Here is a 21,147-nt window from a genome sequence, read left to right as displayed (position 1 = left end):
TTTCCTATTTAGGCATCGCTTTGGTGGACTCTTGCGGATTGTTAGGGTGTTTCAGAGAGTACATAAAGACGGCGAATAGATTAGTTTTTCAGCAAATTAACTAACTTCGCTTCTCATCTTAGGCTGCCGTCCACCGGCCTCTTTTCTTTCGCTTCGGATGTATTTTAATGGACCGTTGAAGCCACGGTGTAGCGACACGGAGATAAACGACTTGCCGGATGCCCTATTGCTCGTATTTTCCAGCAGACCGGGGACCCTGTGGCACCATGCAGCATCTCGCAGATCAATTCTGGTACTACGACAGCCATCTAGTTGGGGGCGACTCGCGATTGTCTATGGCGATATCGGTGTTGGGGTGCTGCGTTGGTCATCTGGAGTGTTGTTTTGTCTGTCACATTTCAAGAAAAATGATATGTGTACCATGCTTTAATGTACTGGTCTAACTGAGAGCGGGGGCTTAAATCAAAGCAGTGAAAAACATACACCACTCTGCTGCAAGGGTCAAGGGTCAAGACGGCTGTCGATGACTGAGTCTTTGACACACAGTCTCACACACATTGTGGTTTTCCATGATCCTGAAAGCATCTCATATGCACACACCAGGCTCAGGGGTGCAACAGCTGGGATAAATTGATGAGCTTGTATCTGTTATAAGCACATCAGCTTTTAAGATCCTTGCGATCTAATCTCCCCTAAGGCAAACGTGACCGCCGCAATGCCACTTCGGTAGCAAAATATTAAGAAACGGAGCATCGCCATCATTTTTTTTTTTTTTGTAATAGAAGCGGAATCCGTGTCTCGTGAACGGGAACATGGACCAGGAAGACGAGCCTTGTGTGTGTGTGTGTGTGTCGATATTCATCCTCGGAAGACGAATAAACACTCGGATGACAGCAGATTGTCTGGGCGATGGGTCCAAAAGAGGATTTTACCGCAGCTTTCATTGTAATAATCCCACAACGGAATTAAATCCGTTTTGACATGAAAAATATGAGGGATGGGGTTGTCTGCCAACGGTTGATGAGCTCAGTGGGGTCTGTAAACACACAAGCATGTTTTGGTCTACTGTCCGATTTGAGATTTGACCGGTGAAGAAGTCTGAACTGCAACAGTCCCGCAGCCTTTTCACCTCCAGTCCTGTGGCCTTGCCGTTGCGTTTTTTTTTTTTTGTTTGTTTTTTGCCGTAGGGGGTTTCCACTTTCTGCCACCCACCATGTGAATAATGAGCTCCACAGATAGCAGCCAATGAAGCGACCCCCCCTTTGGCCAATGAAACTTAACAACCATGTCCAGATCAGCTCCTTCCTGCTGGGACTGACCAGCCCTACTTTACACTCCTGTGCCCACCCACACACACACACACACGGAGCCTTAAACTAACACAAATGATTTTGAGGCTGGATTTACACCGCAAGCGTTTTTTTTTAATACCCGTATCCCCCTTTTTTTTTTTTAACCTGCTACTTCCACTTTCAAGTGACACATACTCAATATGGTTGTGTTTACTCAAAAAGCACATTAAAAAGTCCACAAGTGAAAACATGGAAGTAAACAATAATAATTATTGCAAACAGGACAAATATTAAACGGAGTCCTTTCCCCATTGCTTTCAGTGAGGATAACCGCCACCGGTATTTTCCCTTTACAATGAAGGACATGCCTTTAATGTAACATATCTAGACCACATTTAATGACGTATGTCACCAACATGTGGGGACTCGCGTGCCAATAAAATAAGCATATTAAACCAATTACTCCTCCCCACCTTCGAGACAGTTAAAAGCTCTGACGAGTCACATAAATCTGTCATCCCCGCGTCACTCACTTTACTTTTTTATGACTTACTTGAATCACTTGGTGCGCGGCGTTTCTGGCAACCGAAGATGGATAACGATTTTCATTTGTCAAGTGGTGCTGAACCCAAACCGGCGAGACTGAGAAAATCGGAATATTTTGATTGGAACTTTTTGAAATTAGTAAAGATTTAAACGAGCATGTGTGTGTGTATGTTTTGATTTTTGTTTTGTTTAATCTGCTTATTTGTGTTGTTTAGGCAGCCAGCGATTGGTCTTCCCAGTGTATATCCGATCTGTGCGTTTACGCTGCACTCGCTTTGGCAGAGCGTCAAAAACTAGCGGTTGTTTATCTACATTCGGAAAGGGCCCGATTCCAATTTCATTATATCCAATTCTTTGGCCTTTTTTGTATTTACCCTACCATGACGTACAATGCAAATTCCACCATCAGAATTCACAGATTCATGATGAAAACAGAGGAATATGTTGCCTGACTGGCCGCCACTTTGTCAAGCGGCTCCCCTGTCCAGACGGACTTAAGAGGTGTCGATGCCGCTAATGTGGGCCAACACGGCGAGGCGAGAGCCGCGTCTGGCCCGATTGGGCCAAAAGGTCCTTTGAAGTCCGTTTAAGCACCCACTTTATCACGCCTTCGCAGTGTGTCGCGGGATATACGACCGGGCCGCCAGAGACGAACGAGCTGACCACACAAACGTCTCGTAAATGGCGCTGGCACACTTTCCAAGCTGCCAGAGACACTTTTTTTTTTCTTCTGAGTGGCTACTTATGTCTCCTAGTTGAGAATAATTGAAGTCTCTGCTCTTCGCAAGACACCCAGCGAGGAAGTTCAAGCTATTTATTTTGGCGTGAGAACACGTGGGGGTTGGGAGGATGGTGGGCTTTGAGATACATGTTCTGAATGAGACGCAGTAGCATTCCACAGACTGTTGTTCAATTTTAAGCCCCCTTCCAAAGATGTTCTCACGGGAGTTTAGCCGAAAATTGTACAAAAAGTTGCACACTACTAAGCTCAAAATTCTATAGAAACGAAAACACGCTTTGAATCACGGTGGAGAAACTACGCTACATATTTCATATTTTGCCACACACACATAAAAAAAGTGACCTCTTGTGATTATTTTGAATCACTTACTTATTTAGTTTTCTTTGGGTCGAGGGTGGATGTTTTGGGAGTGTGGAGTGAGCCATTATTCCCAGAGAAAACCCTCATAAGCATGAGGAGAAAATGCAAATTCCACACGAGAAGGTCGGTGTCCAGATTCAAACGCAAAATTCAATCGTAAGAACAAAGGTCAGTTTTCTACAAATGACAGTGGCTCACTTTGCACTAAATCTGACAGAATTCAACATAGCAGGCTTTAAAATGCACGCGAAAGCTTCTTATTTATAAACTGGTATTGGAAGCTTCGGTAGAAAGTGTAACATGTGACCTATCCATGAAAACTGAGAGCAGACAATGTTCTCCTCTTAAACGTTCCTCCCTCGGCGGACTCTTTGTAAATAAAATGCAAGGTACGGTAAAGTCATCATCCCTCAAGTCAAGGTTATAAAGCGAATGATGTTTTAATTCTCCTCATGGCAACAGTATAACTCACGGAGAAGCCGTTCTCGGCGAAGAAACAGCACGCCACCTTTTTTGTTTTGAAAATGTCAAATATATTCTTTATATAAGACAAATACAGCTTTGACGACCCCGACTTCCTCAGGAAGAAGGTGGAAGCTGAATCGGACGTGTGCTTTTAAAAATATACATTACTTTGGCGCAACATTCAGCCGCCATGGCCAATTGCTTTAAATTAAAAACAGGCTGAAGCTTTTTTTTTTTTTTTTGGTTCTTTCATGTGGAAACTGAACATTTGGAAAATGGCTCTCAAAGTTGACATGTTCCAATCGGGATGAAGGACTGATCAAAAGCGGGCTGTTGTTGCTTTCGTGTCGCTCACGATAATTGGCTTCCCTCGTGAAGTATTTAGTTTCTGTGACAAATTGCCAACCCAAATATGTGCAATAGAGTAGACTACACAAGGCATTTTAGAAACGACAAAATTCTCCCACTCTCCTGTGCGGAGTACGAATACACTTTGTGTTTTCCGTTGCCGATTCAAAAACGTTCACGTTAAGATGTCAACCTGACAAAAAAAAAAAGTGATTGAAAGCACTGCGACATGCATTCAAGGTCAGGAGTTGACCTTGGTCTTATCCAAAACGCTATTTTGAATACATTGGACTGCATGTACATGAAAATATTATGACCCCCACTAGTTTTGGTAGCTATCAGCGTTGTGTATCTCCAATTAAAAACGATTCGATACGTCTTTCAATAAATGGGTTGTGAGAAGATCCAAGCATGGCTCATTTTAAAGTGGGACGATTCGATTCGGTTCCGTTTAATGGGATTATGATTCAATTTGATATGCAATGCATCAGTTTGAGAGAATGTTGCAATGAGTACACACAATCGACCACTCACCGTCATATTCACCCTAATGGACAATTTAGAGTCTTCAATTGGCCTAACATGCGGAATGTGGGAGGAGGTCATAGTGCCCGGAGAAAACCCACGCAAGCAAATGGTCCCTTGGTTGGGGACCAACGCCCGCTAAACCCGTTCCCAATGTCAATTGGAATAAGCTGTAGCCCTTTGTGACCCTGCAAAAGATGGCATTAAACAGGGGTGGTTGGAGTCTAATATTCAACTTGGTGCCCTGGAGACCTCCGAGTTTTTGGTCCTCTCGGAGCAGTTGGGGGGGTGGAGGGGACACAATAGGCGAGAGAAAGAACTTTGTCCTCCTCACTCAACGGACTTGGTGGTGCGCTGTGACAGCACGATAAAAGACCCCAAATGCCACAACGCTCCGCTGTGCAGAGAGAGCAAATTAGCATGATAAAAAAGGCAACCCTGCGACACGCCGGACGCCGCATGCGAAGTTGACCGCGATGACTTTGCGGAGCCGCGTGGAAAGAGGAGGCTCGGAGTTCCTCAAAAGCAGACAGATGGAGCGGGGAGGTCACCGTGTCTTTGTGTGAATTATTATCACATTTGCTTCCCCTCTGTGGTGGCTGCTGGCTGGACCGGCCTTGCGTCCCCTCCACCACCCCAGGGGAGCCAGCGGCCTTTGTCCCCTCTGTTTGACTGGGCGCTCTTCATGAAGAGGAGAGGCTAATCAGCGACTCCGGAGCTATTCACGGAGAGCCACTGTACCGCATTTGTCACGATTGTTCGCGCGCAGGCCCTCAGTGGGTACTCGAGGCCCTCAAGTGTGCTCCTATTTGCTAACAAATATTGACTCCTGGCCTTGAATGAATCCCTGGCTTGCATCCTGATGGGCCCAAGATGCAATTAAACCAACATTTGAAGAGCACTTGGTTGTTTTAATCGCAGTCACAAGCTACACACAAAGAGGCGAAAAGCATTTGGACCGTTGCTTCGGTATGGGCACCGTTCCGCACTTTGGATTGAGTAGCTCGCAAAAAAAAAAGCCCTTTCAAAAACAAAACTGCCGAATGACGAGGGAATGCAAGAGTGCCAAGAGCCGATATTGGCCATGGGAGTGGAAAGCAGAGAATCGAGCGTCTTCACAGCGCCGAGGAGGTTGGCCTTCGCTGTTAACTTTAAAGCACTCAAGGGGTCACAGTAGGATTTTAAGCAATAAATCCCATTATTTGTTAAAGAGGCTGTCAGGCAACATGCTTTTCTTTGCTAAATTACCATTTTCCACACCGATGAGGACATTTTATTGGTGTGACACACCGCACTAGGTAATGCGCATGGGGTGTACTCTGCGTACATGCACAACAGCGCCGCTGTTTCAAAATCTCATATGTGAGTCACAGTGATGGGAAATAACCAAGGATTTGGACTTCAGTACATCTTTCAGGGATCTGTACTGTACGTGTTCATTTTTCCGGCAACTTTTTACTTACAATACATACATTTGCAAACAGATAATTGGTGTATGTGTAACATTATGCCAGTCTAACACAAAAAAACAGCTTCTGGCCTTCAAAATTCTTGTTACTTTTATTCCAGTAATCCCTCGTTTATCGCGGTTAATGGGGACCAAAACCACCCGCGATATACGAAAGTCCGCGAAGTAGCGACCCCCCCTCCATATAGGTACATGTACATTATATTTATAAGGCTAAATGTAATGGTATACATGCATGTAGAAGTAATTAACATGACTTAATGCTGTATACTAATAGATTTAAACATGTATAAGTTAGGTTAGTTTATGAATAACAAAATACAGTAAACATAATATATATATATATATTTTTTTTTTTTTAAGTCCGCAAAAAGTCCGCAAACGGTCCGCGAGAAGCTGTGAAAGTCTGCAAAACAACAGCGAGTCACATAGAGCAACATATACAGTACCGTACTACATGTATATATATATATATATATATAATTTTTATTTTTTTTAATGAATAGGTTTGAAAAACACTGACGCCGCGATAAACGAACCGTGAAATAGCGAGGGATCACTGTAATCAGTTCTTAACATTAGCAAAGCTATGGGAACATGTTTTGACAGGGGAAGCCGATGTGACACCGAGTCCTGATCTGATACCTCAGCAAAGCATGAAAAAGAAAAAAGTGAGCATATTCAAATTCTCTCAAGGTTTTAATTCTCATTTATTTGAATAAAATCCCCTCAGCACCCCTTTCTATAGAATCTAGTGCAGCAGTGGTTCAAATCAGGTCAACAGGCAAAAAAAAGGTTTTCATCATGTCACTGGTCCAGCATAAAATAATGACGCAAGAAATGGCATTTCATTTTCTCGTCTGAAATGAACAAACTAAAATAAAAAGAAAAAAAAGATATCTATAATTACGCATGATTACTTTTGCATCCTCACGTGTTTCCAGCAGGGATTTTGTGAAGGAAGTTGTGCCGAGACACTGAGTGTGATCAACACCGTCACCAGCTGCGAGGCCATATTCAACTAAGTATGCCTGCCACTGTGCCTTTTCCTGCATTTCCACTTAATTAGCGTCATTTATTGAATTTCTCAGCATGTACGCTTTGGAGGGACGCCACTGAGGGTTAGAGGGAAATTTGTTTAAGGAAAATTAAATCATACACTATACGCTACGACTTTGGGTCTACCACATGCCGCGTATAATGTGACGATGCAAAACGCTCCGCTTATTTGTACAAGAATTTATTACAATTTCTTAACCCTAAAAAACACACTACAGTGATTCCTTTGAAAAAAAAAAGTTTATTTTGAATGAAATGAATACGCCTTAAACACGTTTTAGCTCCATAAAATGTGTAGCACTTTTTGAGCATGGAAGAATAGAATCGAGGGATGCGCCGACACCCAATACAGTAAGTCTGTACTCAAACTCAATTCTATGACCCTCGATACTACATCACCAGCCTGACATACACTTTCCGGTCCGGTGGAGTAGGAGCCATGTCAGCCGTGTTGAGATACATTCAAGTCAACACGAATGATAACACTTCATTAGTCAACTACACGTTCTGCTCTTCAAAACGGATGAGGCACTCCGCTCGGACAGCAGTCAGTCTAAATCAGCAGTCCCGAACCTTTTTTGCTCCACGGACCAGTTTAATGTCAAACAATACTGTACTTTCAGGGACCGGCCTTTAAGGTGTGCCGAATAAATACAACAAAATAATATGATGTGCCCTGCAGAAAACTATGATATTTTCGAATAAACACGAATCATGACACGAGGAACGTCCGATCAGGCCGCAAAGCTCTCAGGTCGCTGTGGTAATGTTTAAACGTGCCTTGAAAATAAGATACTATACACCGCAAATAAAAAAAGTGCATGAAAAATATGACTCACCATTGCCACATATTATGCAGAGTGGGCTTGGTGTGTGGGAGATAAATCGGTATTTTAAGTAGGACTCCTGATACTGTCTATTAAATGTAGCCTTCTCTTTCTTGAAAGTCGTTCTTCTGTCTCCTGGCTGGGCATTTTCCCCTTCCCAAAGAAACTTTCCAAAGACATTTGTTTTTTACTCAGCTCCTGGGTGTCATTTTAGCGGTAACCTATCACGTGACCGAGAAGCGCGCCTTGACCTGCGTCAAGAGTGACATACTATCGATAATTGTAACAGAGAATCCGGTAAATTTTCAAAATAAAACATCTTTCAGATTCCGAAATAAATAACAAGTAAGATGTTGTCATGTAAATTATTTTGTCTTTCTGTGCGGCCCAGTACCAAATGACCCATGGACCGGTACCGGTCCGCGGCCCGAGGGTTGGGCACCACTGGTCTAAATAGTTGTTTTTACATGCACTGTGATTGGCTGCTCTCCTGCCAGCCGAATGAGGGCAAGCAGTATAGAAAATGGATGATTGACTACGATATTCATCTCATAACATGTTGAAGGGTATTCTGTTTCATTGTGTGCTACCGCATATATTTTACCTTCACCACTCCTCAGCTGACATGTAACTGTACAGAGATGCCCTTATAGTGGAGCAAAACCAAGGAGGAGGACAAAACCCTCCTCAGCCAAAGTGTTTGATTTCAAATCCACGTGGGCCAAACAGCACTGAATTCTGGTTGAACGGCTCTGACAGCTGGAGTGGGCATTGTTCACGTTTCATAAGTTGGACCACGCTGTGCTGGCGTGGCGTTCTTAGTATTCTTGCTCGAAACATCTCTGAGGGCCCTGTCAACAGATCCAGACGGGCCTGTCAGCGCCATCTTTTCAGGCGAGCTGTCAGCAGCAGCTTTATATCAGACTTCTTAGGGATGAGGGCAAGAAACACAAACAAGCCCTGCAGGGGGAGTGTGTGTGTGTGTGTGTGTGGAGGGGCTGGGCAGAACAATGCATTCTTATCCACATTCCGAATAACAAGAATTCGAAAAACCCAACATGAACTCTTGGGAATAATTTCGAGTCTGAATGATGAAGATTTTTTTGGTTTTGCGTGAAACTGTCCGGGAGCGATTCCTGCGGTCGTGACTAAACTAGTCCTGCCGTGACTCCTGCACTTTATGTTGTATTAGCCCCCCCCCCCCCCCCCATCCGAGATAATGAGGCACGCATGCATCGCATTCATGACAGGAGTGTAACCACATTACCTTGGAGCACTGCTTATGATTCTGGCACCACACCAAGGATCCGTTATTCTGTGGAGAAAAGTAGCACCTGTCATCACACTGCATGGACTTATTAAAAGATTAAAATGCGCTCACAATATTGCTGTCACAATTAACACATTCTTTAAGGCACGGATGCCTGAACAGCGGGCCCGGGGGCAAGAAATATTCTATTTTCCTGTTGAGAAAAATGTGTTGAACATGGGGCAGTCACATGATTTTTTTTTAGGTCAGTAGATCAACAAATGAATAGATAATACAGTGCTATGAAATGGTATTTGCCCCCTCCCCGATTTGTTCTTTGCATATTTATCACAAAGGTTTCAGTTCATTACACCAATTTTAATAGCACCCAGAGACTACCCAAGGAAATTAAAAAAGCCATTTTGTACACACAAAAAAAATTGTTTTTCTTTATTTATACATTCTCATAAGATTAACTTTTTCAGAAGCTATTAGTTTTCTTTAAAATTTTGACTTGGATTTTTTTACATCCCCCCCCCCCCCCCGACAAAGAAGAGAAAAATCAGACTTATGACATCTAATTGAAGCCATGCCTCACTTTAAGCCAGAGCTTTTTGTGATCGCGCGCACACACACACACACACACACACACACACACGAGGCGCTTTAAGTGTGTGTAACTCAAGCAGAAAAGTGGGGTCAGCCCTCCAGTTCCCCACAGGGCGAGCCTCTGGTCAGTTTCATCCCAACGCGGCGACCTCAGCTCTTCTTACGAACCGTTTGATCTCTCAACAGACATCCCCGAGGCTATTGAGGCGAGAACTGATGTCAGCGTGCCTGCGAGGGCTGCAGATAGTGACCATTTCCCCCTAATTGCAATGGAAGTGCCACCTTGCACCCGCGACGGTGGGGGCCCATCATTCACTCCCAGTGTTGTGCTGTGCATTGTAAATATCCGTTGAGTGAGAGAGCAGCGGGTCATTTCCTGACTTCTATCACCGTGAGGAATGATGTTGTCACTCCCGGCCAGGTTAATTGCGTTTATGTGGCGAGTGCGAAAGAGGCTTCAGATGAAGCGGTCAGCTGATGAATACATGAAAGAGATGAAAACAATAGGGTTGAGGGGGGTTTGTAAACAGGATGATTTCCGGATGGTAAACAGGCGCTGTAAGAGGATTTGCGGATGCATACGTTGAATCGATATTAGTGCAAAGCAGATTGAGAGCAGCAGGGGTTTTAGGTCACGCTTGTGAATACTTGAATTCATGTTTGTGCTTTGTCTTCTTTTTTTATTCTCACGGCAGCGGGTGCCCGCAAACTCACTGGTTTTATCTGAGAAAAAAACCATGATGGCGTGAAAGCCATTCCACACAAGAAGACGCAAGGGGTAAATGCAAGACTATTCAGGCTGCCGCCGCAGGCTTTTTTGTTTTGTTTTGTTTCCAAAATTACATTTGCAAGCCACAGTCCCAAAATAGTGCACTTCCACAACATCGTTAGGAAGAAGAGTCCTACGCTACCTACTGCTGCAATGAGGTGAGTCGTCTCAACCCTCCACTGGACTTTTGCAGAGGACCAGCCTATTTCAAATGCAATGAAATGAATTCCATACAATTAAATTCTTCCATCCATCCATTTTCAATCACCTTTCTCATGAGAGTCACGGATGAGCCCGAGCCAGTCCCAGGTGACTAGCCACTGGCCAATCACAGCGTACAGACAAACATCATTCGCACTCGGATTCACATTCACCTATCGACTAGCCCGGGGGTCGGCAACCTGCGGCTCTAGAGCCGCATGCAGCTCTTTAGAGCTGCCCTAGTGGCTCCCTGGAGCTTTTTCAGAAATGTTTCAACATGAAAAAAGATGGGGGAGGCAACTATCCTGCATGTGTGAGATGTTTCCCACATCCAACACACCTGATTCAAGTGATCAGGAGCGTTATCACACTGCCGTTGAACGGGTGTGTTGGAGCAGAGAAACATAACATATAGGATAGTGGCCCTTGAGGACCAGAGTTTGACACCTATGCTCAGCAAGTCAACTTTTTGATATATTTGATGAATGGAGCTAAATACAGTACAGGGGCTCCTCAGATTGAAATACCACATTCGCATTTCGCAGCAATCTTGATTGCACAAGGGCTGGTTACGTTCACCACCTTGCGTTCTATTAGTGGGGCTTACTTTTGTGCCTCCAGGTAACAGCCCTAAACCAGTATGTTGACACGTCATTATACACTTTTCAGACATATTAGTTTTTGATCTCAAGCGATGGATTGATAATATCCGCAAGTCCAGGCAAGTGAGGCAATAATTCTCTTGCCAAGTAGCACGAGGTCATCTGATCTATTGTTCAAATTAAATTCAGTCAGTTAAAACCCCACAGCCTTATCTCCGTCTTATTTGATACAGCACAGGAATAGGCCATAAAAAAAATTTTAAAAACGTAATGAAAATTTTTGGATTGAAGTCATAAAGAACTTTCATGCCAGTTAATAGCCTGGATCGGAGGTTCACTTGTGGACACTGCAAGGCTGTGGGATTCAGCCAGACTTGAGGGGGTCGGCAGGCATAAAGTCTGCTCAAGTTCAATGTCAAGTTCAAAGCCGTTTCCCACAATGTAATCCAGAAGGAAAAAAAAATCCCATGAGACCTTTGGAGGGAATTTATCATTAAAGGGCTTTAATTTGACATCCAGTTCCAGTAAGTGCTGAGCTTTTAAAGTCAAGGGTACTGGTCAAACGTCTTCAAAGGAATTTGTGATTGTACGATCACGTCTCCAGAGAATCTTTTTCACTCCCAAAAAAAAAAAAAGTGCAGATAAGAATGAAAAATGTATGCATGAAAGCGGCGAGGAAATGAGGAATCTTCCTTTCATGGGGTAAAAATGAGCACCAGCTTGGCCGGGGCATGCATCAGCTGCTTCCCAGTCCTGTTATGCGTAATAGAACATTCTGTTTGGCCAAGCGTTGATTAAAAAGTGAATTATTCCTTGCCAGTGCATCATTCCGTTTTGGTAGGGGGATGATTAAATCGCTGTGGTGCTTACGAGGAATGATCAATACAACCCGTCTCAATCTGCTGTCAGTGGCAACCTGTAAATAAGACCTTGACTTATAGACTGAAGGCAAACACCTGCGGTGGTAATTTATTAAGACTGTCATGACTCTACACCAGGGGTCCCCAACCTTTTTTGCCCCACGGACCGGCTTATGTCAGACAATATTTTCAGGGACCGGCATTTAAGGTGTGGCGAAAATAATACAACAAAATAATATGCTATGAGCTGCATGAAAGCTGTGGCGTTTTCGAAATATAATAACAATAAACACAAGGAACGTATAATCTGGCCGCAATACTCAAATCGCGATGGCAATGTTTAATGCATTCAAAATACGATCCAATGCAAATTTAAAGTGCATGAAAATGACGACTCACCACAGCCCCGAGGTTGATTTTCTGCAACCAGACGGTCCCATCTCGTGGTAATAGGAGACAATGACACCTCAAGTGTGTGGCTTATGTCCAGTCTACTTCGTAATTTTGTTTTAGTCGCAGTTGCTGCAGAAAACCCCCGCCTCACACAGGTAGCATGGCGGAAATAGCAACAGTGCTTTGTGGCGATCTCAGAATATTCAGCCATAACTTTAATCCAGTTGTCTCGAACGTCTTTTTAAGGCCGCCGTCATTTGCGATCTCCAGCAGTTTTTTTACAAATTTTTCAAGTCTTTTTTTTTTTTTTTTTGCGTAATCGGTCACGTGACGCAGAAGCGTGGTTTGACACGTGTCAAGCGTGACAGAGACGGATATAACGGAGAATCCGGTAATTTTTAAAAATAAAACATCTTTCGTATTCCGAAATAAATAAAACGGAATTAAGGCAAGTTCCTTCTGTGCGGCCCGGTACCAAATGCCCTGCGGACCGGTACTGGTCCGCGGACCGGCAGTTGGGGACCCCTGCTCTACACCACTTCCAACATGTTTTGTTTTGGGGGGTTTTTCCTCTGGTGACTTCACTTCTCCATCAATAAAACGTTGACAGGGCCACCACATTCACGGATCCATCGAGGATCTAATTTGGTTTTGTGACAGCATCCCCGAAGCAGGGAATCTCGGCAGGATGTTGCCCCAGCTGTCCAGGGCCTGACCCCACCATGTCAGTGACCGACGGGGAATAATTATAGGTCAGGACTTCATCGCCCTGACTCACCATGACATTCCTCCGCAGTATGAACATTAGGCAGCCGTGGCGACTGTCAAGGACCCCAACCAATGAATGTTTTCCAGATATCCTCCAAGTGTGATTTGTTGGGAGGGGGGGAGGGGGGGGTCAAGGAAAAGGAGGCCCAGGCGGCGGAGAAGCCCGGTGCGTTGTTTCTGGCGCTGGCGGACTCGTGTAAACAGGAAATTTATCACAGAGGTACACGGCGGCGCTTGTCAGCTGAGAAGTCGGAGCAGGTGGCCAGGGGCGTGTTGTATTGTCTAGACAACTGAGGAACATGGACAAAACCTCTTTTATCTCTAGGTTCTACCTTTCGAGGAGCGGTTGGCTTTTGTTCCCTGCGGGCTGTTGGTTTGGATTGTATGACTCAGTTTACATGGGAGGGCCGTGATTTGAATGGCATTTCTGTATGTCTGTAGGTGGTAGACTTGAGATTCTTTGCAGGAAGTAGACGGAGAAAAGGACTTGAAAGGGGAGTGGTGTCCAATGTGTCCATTACAGGTGGTCCTCAGGCAAAACCAAAATAACACACGTAAGGGCACATATGCTGCACCTAAATAAAGGCGGCCCTAAACATTTCGGATTTGTGGGGCTTCGCCGCACTTGGAGGGCCGTCTACATATTACCTAGCAGTATTAGCAGTAGCACTCTTGAATTGTTTGAGAAAGCTTCCTTCTGTCTTATCATGACCAATTTTTTCTTTGGTCTTACCAAAGCTACAAACCATATTTAGCTGAAATCATTTTGTTTATTTTGAAAAAAGAAAGAAAAAATAAAAGATCATTAGAATATCATCAAAAATAATCGATTCATCCTTGTGTCCTTGGCTCCAATCAAGTTTACAGATCACATTTCAATAAAATACATTCACAAATTCTGATAAAGACCACGTTAAATGAAACTAAAAGATCACAATTGTCACAATGGATCACTTGTTCTTGATTCATACACTGCGGCTGACATTTTACATGTTGGAAAAAAAAAATCAACTAAACATAAGAAAAAATCCACATCTTTGGCTCTCAAAGCTGCATAGCAATTTTCATTGGAAGCCTTGCACAATTTTTCGTAACATCCATGGCTTCTCTTCCTGATCTTTACCGCAGATCAACAAGACCGTCAATAGTTTGTCCGTAAATCACACCCAAGAAGCTTCATTACAAATCTCATTAAAAGCCATTCATGTTTTTCTTCCAGAAACATCCGCATGAAAGCACATTACACGGATCCGCACTGTTGACCGAGAGCTCAATCAGAACGAAATCGCATCATCTGGGGTCTCAATGTCAGAGTAATCAGCAAGTTCTTCAAAATAATCCACATCCACTCAACTTAAGCATTTTGTCCTTGAATCATACCAAGGAAGCTTCAGACCAAATTTCAGTCAAATATGTTCCCAAGAACAAAATCCACATCGTGCAAACAGAACACAGTAGAACATTAATTCGTTTGTCCTTGAATCAAATCAAAGAAGCTGCAGTACGTAACAAATGAGTTTCAGAAACGTCCGTGTTAAAGACAATGATCCACGGTGATCGGAGGATTTGTCCTCGAGTCCCAAAACATCCATTGAAATCTGCTGACAATTTATTGAGCAAAAAAAAAAAAGTCCCAGTTTCACACAGTTAATCAGTTTGTCCTGTGATCCACCAAACTCTAACTAGCCGCAGACCAAATGTTATTGAAATGTATTTTTGTTTTTCCATGTTAACAAATCTAAACTGGACAACAATACGGATCCAGAAAATAATCAGCCACAACGTTTGTTATGTATACTCCGTTATGCGTTTTTTGTTTTTTGCAGGAGGATGCAAAAGCTACTTCACTTCACATTTCCATGAAACCGTTTTGAAGGGTGTGCGAAATCCAACACACCTTATATTTCAGCACAGATCGTCCTCCCAGTACTACACTTTGAAGATTTCGGTCATCTCTCAATAAAGAATGATTGCCGATTCAACATCAATAAGCAGATGATTGACATCTATGAAGGTGTAGAGTGCAACATTTTGGACAACGAATACTAACTAGAAGTTGATTTTGTCTCCAGTGATAATGAAGCGTCACTGTGCAGCGTTTAAGTGTGACTCAGATTTACAGGGGCAAGTGCCGTGCTTCAAAGGCACTTACCGGGGGACGGGGGGGGCAGAGCCACATAGAGCCCCCATTCATCCACCGTCTTCAGCCATGAAGACCTCCACATGCGAGACGAAGACCTGGTGGAGGTCCGATTTCCACTGAGACCAATTCTAGGTCAAAGACGCAAACAAGGGCTAATCTTTCTTTCCGATGGGTTTTAATTTCTTTCACTTCAAGAAATAAAACATTCAATTGAATATGTCAGATTTTTATGGCTTTAACAAGAGCTCGACTGGGCACTCCTTGTTTTTTTTGTTGTTTTTGCTTTTCACATAAATAATCCACGACAAGACTGAGTGTTCAGAAAGCCCACTTAGCGCATGCCTCCCAGCTCGCTCCCTTCCATTTGGCTAATATTTATAGAATGCATGGGTGTTGCCCCACTGTCAATTAAACTGGGGGTGACAAATTCCCCAAATGTGGAGCGACGTGTCAATAAATCTGCTTCTGGCGACCGCTATGACATCATTAGCTCGTCTACAACGCTGGCAAGCGATGGACGAAGCATACTCGAAACTTCTTTCTGAAATTTAAAACAAAAATTCAGAGCTTCCCACATTAGGAAAAAAAAAAGGTTCCTCACTGACATCTGCAAGTGCTAAATCCTCCAAATGTCAATCCAATCCAGTGAAGATGATTCAGAGAATGAGAAACAGATCTTTAAATGACTTGTGAAATATCTCATTCAGCTAAAGCAGAACGTGTGACAGGTTCTATAGATTAACAGTGACATTAAAGGAGATGGATTGTGCTTTTTTTTTTCTTCACAATTGAAAACCATTCCCAGGTTTCTGCATAAAGGGCCTCCGCCATTTTGGGTCTTGGTTTTGGGGTGCAAGCTCTGCTTTGCATGAAAGGCACTCTACAACCCAAAGATGTATTCTTGTTATTATTATTATAATTAAATGACCTTTGGCTGAGACATGATTGTGTTTCTGTGCAACATTTGACAATCTCAGGTCCAGGAGCCGAGCAGAGAAATTCGGTGTGGGGGTGGTTATTAGCCGAACTTTGATGTAAAGGTGAGAGAGAAGTGAGGAACACATTTTCAAAAATAGCCCGATAATAGATTTACGCGTTTAATTCAGCAATAAAGGTAAACGGCACAAAGCGGACTTCTTCACTTCCATTCAAATGTAAGGTGTCCGCGTCACGCATCAAGTGACCCCCAAATTAAGACCTTAGCCATTAGAGCGGCTGTCCCGTGCCGTTGGGAAGCGGATCCACCCGCAGTTTGCGACAACGCTTGCAGCTACGCTGCACAGTAGCTTAGCACGTTTCGCGCAAATCAGGCGCCAGCGTTTAGCAGGAAGGTGACCTCCCTGCAAGAAAGAAACATTTGCTTGCGTTTATTGCGGGGTAGAGGGCAAGGGGGGGGGGGGGGGGGGGGGGGGCAAGTGCCATGTGTTTTCGCAGCTGACCAGACCCTGAACAACACCCAATACACACTCACACACCATCTCCACATGAAAGGAGCGTGCATTAGACAGTTGCATATTATCAACACTGGGCCTTTTATTTTTAGAGGTGCTCGTGCTGCTTTGCTTATCCGAAAATGCACTGAAGTGCAATGGCCCGAAAAGTCTGGATTCTAAAATCTCACAAAACGTTGCGGTAAAGGTGCGGTGGTCATGGATCAAACCACACAAGAGCTCGGCGTATCGCACTCACAGTACATTGCTTTGACGACAGTTTGCGTTCTGTTTGCGTTCCAGTCTTAGTTACTGAAAGGGTTAAAACACGATGACATCTATGCTAGTTTCGTAAGCATAGACACCATCTGTGGTGTTTTGCATTGTGTTGGCTAAACGAAGGCAAAGACAAACAAACCACTTGAAGTCTCTTTTTTTTTGAAGAAGAAGAATTGTTGAACATCTGCCAGACTGCCGCTTGCTGTGAAAGTTGAGCTGAAAAAAAAAAAAAATCATCCAAACCTCATCGATCAGGTCGCTCACAAATCACTTATGGTGGGGACAGATTGACCTAGGAACAGAACTTTTCAATTATTTCCAAATCGGAAGTGGACCTGCGTGCCGGAATGATAGGCGTGCGACCCGAGAGGTTCAACTGTCGAATATTTGCAGCGCACGAGGGGGAAGCTCTTCCATCAGCCGTCGTAGCGTTGAGCCAGCTGGTGGCTGATTCAATGTCGTAACTTTGCAAACCCAAAGCAGCCATTAAAAAAATAACTTGGACAACCCCATGAACAAATTCTCAACATTTCTCGCCAAGTTGCGCTTTAATAAGAAACACAGTGTCCTCTGGATGTGCATCACCGCTTGTTTTTCTCTCTCTCTCTCTCCTCATTACTGAAGTGACTCCTTCACTCAACGTGTATATTATCCCGCATTTAGAACCACTGCCACTTGTCCAATTAGCGCTTTCAAAGTGACACCGAGACAAAAGCCTTGACCTCTTGATTAATTAGGCCTCATTACAAATCTGCCCAGGTCCGGGCGACGCTTTCCAGACAATGGCTCGGCTTCGACGCGGGCCTTGCAAATGCAAATGCGATGAGCATCAAGAAGAGGCGAAGCTGACAGAAAGCTGAAGGATCAGCGGCCGCTTCTTTTCTCCGCCGTCCCCGGAGAGAACGGTGATTCCGCCGGAGTGTGAAAAACAACTTGTGACACCACACACTGACTCATGCGCAGAATGCAGCTACTTTACGCCGGCGTCCCTGTGCGGGAGCCGCAGACTAGTGACAGCATCCCCCTATGAATATACAAGATGGGCGTGGGTGGTGGGGGCGTTCCATTTCACATCATTTTATTGGAGGTGTTGGCGTGAACTTACTTTAAGTTGCTTCAGAGTCTTTTTCCCCACTTGTGTTGATAGAAATAAAACAAGACAAGCATCCACTGAATTGCGCCTGAACAGCATCACCGCTGTTTTAAAGCAGCCCTGCCCAAATTTGGGCTTTCCCCCCCCCCCCGACATGCGTCGCCAGTTTGGATCATCATCAAGTGGATACATAAGTTCATGGCAAAAAGGCTTCCTCGTTCACGTTCCTCGTGCATGGTGGTCTTGGGTGTGGGTTACCACTCATTAGTGGACAATATATGTCAATATTATGACAACGCAAGATATATTTTCCCAATTTGGGGGTTTTTCTCAATTGGAAATTGGGTTTTGAGTGAAAATGTGTTAGAATATTCAAACGAAATTGGTGAAAATTGACATTTGAGAAACTATGATTCATATTTGGCACCTCAGCAAAAAAGTGAGTGCAATATTTGTATGTCGATGATAAAGGTGATGCATGACATTCAACCGGTTAGGTCAAAAATAACCCAATTTGGATCAAACAGAGACAGATGCACTACTTGGGTCAATTGGATGCAAAATTTGGTCATTTCATCCAAAATAATCAAAAAAATGGTCTTTTTGTACAAACAATGTTAAACGTTGAGTCAAATTGGCCCAAGTAGCAGGTTGGTTCAGTTTTTAGAGTGCAAGTTTGGGTTTTTCTCATTTCTAGACACAGTCTCGAGCAGATGTTTGGGAAAATTCAGAGATAAATTGAGGAGGGTAAGTAAACCTGTAACCTTTGCATACCATCCAAGTCCATTGAAAAGCGCGTATCGGCAAATTTTGTTGGCAAAAATCAAAGAAAAGTCCATTCAATATGTCGATATTATGACAATGCATGGCATAAGTTTGAAGTTTTCTCATTTGTAGATCTCGGTCTTAAATGGAAAAGCTTGAGAAGAAATGTGAAATTTCAGAAACTCGGATTCATAAGTATTAATACTAGCGGCTTTAGTATGGAGTCGCTGTCCAACTAAGTGTGTCTGTCTGAAAATTTTACTGTTATTCAAAATTTAACGATTTTTTTACTGGCAGAAAAGGTTTGAGAACCCCTGATTGATAAGACGTAATACTTGCCACCTTAACACATTGTCCAAGGAAAAGCGTGTAAAAAGAGTACATTAATGTCTTTGTATTACAAAAATTGCAAGTCGCAAAATATGACCATGCATGATCTACCTTCTAAAGATGGACTTTTTTCGGTGGCAAAGAGGGTCTTGAGTGAAAAAACCTTGAGAAATTCAAAGACAAATGTGCCCTTTGATGGGCTGGCCACCAGTTGTGGGTGTACCCCGCCCCCTGCTCAGTCAGCTGGGACACACTCCAGCTCGATAACTGGAAAGAGAGAATGTGCTGATGTCTAGTTATGGGTATGTTGATGTTCATTGAGAAGCATCATCCAAAGTTGTTTCCAGAAATTAAAGAAAATTGATTTTAATTGTTTGCGTTTAATTGACCGAAATAAGCTGTTTATAGTCGTGTGTTCGCTTCAACCAAGAATTCGTGGGGTTTGCAGCAATCAGACAACCTGAATTCTTTAATTCAACTTTGCAAGTGTCCCCATGCGTTCTACACTTGGCGTGCATGGACTTTTGTGTTTGCCGCACAAAAGACACCAGCGAGTGAGTACCTGCGAGTGCTTGAAGAAGGCGGAGATGCGCGTGATGTGCAGGCTGAGGCATCGCGACGCGCACCGGGCTCGGTACACGCTGGATGCCGCCGCCGCCGCCGTGAACGAGTCGTCCTGCCTCCTCGCGCCCACGCCGCCGCTCCGCGTGCTCGCCAGCGCCGTAATCCACACGCAGAGGGCCGCGCATACCCGCAGCCTCCCGGGGAACATGGTGGTGGTGGTTGTTGATGGTGCTCGCTGCTCCGCTGCTCTCCACTCGCCGTGCTTGTTTTTAATCCCTCCGCGGTTCGCGCTGTACTGACGCGCAATGCTGCGAGTCGGGAAACTAAGAAGAGAAACTTCAATTTACACGCTGGGGAGGAGTGGGGACGGGAAGGAGAGAGGAGGCGGGGTCACGGGCAGGCTCGTCTCGTGATTGGCGGGACAAGTGGTGATTGACAAGCACGAGGAGCGCGGGGCAGGTGGATTGCTGACGGTGCAGTGGATCGCAGTATCGTCGCGGTTCGGATTCACGTATTCTCAGATTTTCGATTTTTGGTTTTGGTGAATATGCCTAGCCCCGGCATGTCCAGCTCCGGGCCTGGAGGGCCACTGTCCTGCCTGTTTTCCATCTCTCCCGGCTGCAACACACCTGATTCAGATGATCAGCTCATCAGCCAGCTCTGAGGCAGCATTAGAAGAATCCTGATTATTTAAATCAGGTGTGTTGCTCCTGGGAGAGCTGGAAAACAGGCAGGACAGCGGCCCTTGAGGACCGACTTTGGACACCCCTGGCCTAGCCTGTCAAATTCCCGGTGGGCCAAACTGCATGATTACACTGTTCAGGCTGCTTACACAAACCCGCCCATTAATTCTTAAGCTCCACGGATCTGTTTTGATATCAATAAAATTCGCCCGTGTCATGACTCCAATGATGATTGTTAATATATTTTGTTCAGTACACCCTGCTTCTCCTGCCTCCTTGCTTTTTTTGGGTCCTCTACCGTCACGCACTACACGACAGAACGATCTGACCAAAAATCGACCCCACATGACCAGATGCCTGATCCCGTTACCACCCTGGCTCCAGCGGTGCTCATCCTGCAGAAGTCAACCTACCTATCTTTATTCCGGTGGCACACGGCTTGCAGCCGCCACCCTTTCCTGTTCCGGCGCTGCACATCTAGCGGCCACCACTGGCTGACTTTTTTTTTTACATCTGGGATCCGTCTCTTGAGGGAGGGGATACTGTCATGATTCTGTTTTCATTTAGATTAGGTTTTGTTTCATAGTTTACTGTCATGGTTCTTTTCCGTTTGTGACCAACAGGTGGCATTGAAGGGCTTCTCACACCTGTTGGTTATCATGTCATTAGCTCTTTTTTGTTAAAAGGACAGCCACGCTCGACTACTTGGACCATTGTGTTACTGTCATTTTGCTTTGTTTTTGTTTCTGTCATTTTGTTTTTCATAGTTTTGTGTTT

General features: G+C 44.3%; 1 protein-coding gene across 1 annotated transcript in view; it reads right to left on the bottom strand.

Moving 5' to 3' along the window:
• The window catches only part of anos1 (anosmin 1), a 61,473-nt gene extending 41,473 nt beyond the window's left edge, over window positions 1-20,000 (bottom strand). The window contains exons 1-2 of the mRNA XM_086124367.1: window positions 19,686-20,000; window positions 8,900-8,947 (exon numbers count right to left, since the gene is read on the bottom strand). Coding sequence (XP_085980493.1) covers window positions 8,900-8,947; window positions 19,686-19,895 — 258 coding nt within the window. The 5' untranslated portion in view covers window positions 19,896-20,000. The remainder of the gene's footprint in view (window positions 1-8,899; window positions 8,948-19,685) is intronic.
• Between the last annotated feature and the right edge of the window lie 1,147 nt (window positions 20,001-21,147).

The sequence above is a fragment of the Hippocampus guttulatus genome, chromosome 11, assembly GCF_054856545.1.
Source record: "Hippocampus guttulatus isolate MCC_2025c chromosome 11, RoL_Hgut_1.0, whole genome shotgun sequence".
In the NCBI taxonomy this organism is placed as follows: domain Eukaryota; kingdom Metazoa; phylum Chordata; class Actinopteri; order Syngnathiformes; family Syngnathidae; genus Hippocampus; species Hippocampus guttulatus.
The sequence above is the reverse complement of the archived record's forward strand: the minus strand, read 5'-3'. Positions and strand labels throughout refer to the sequence as shown.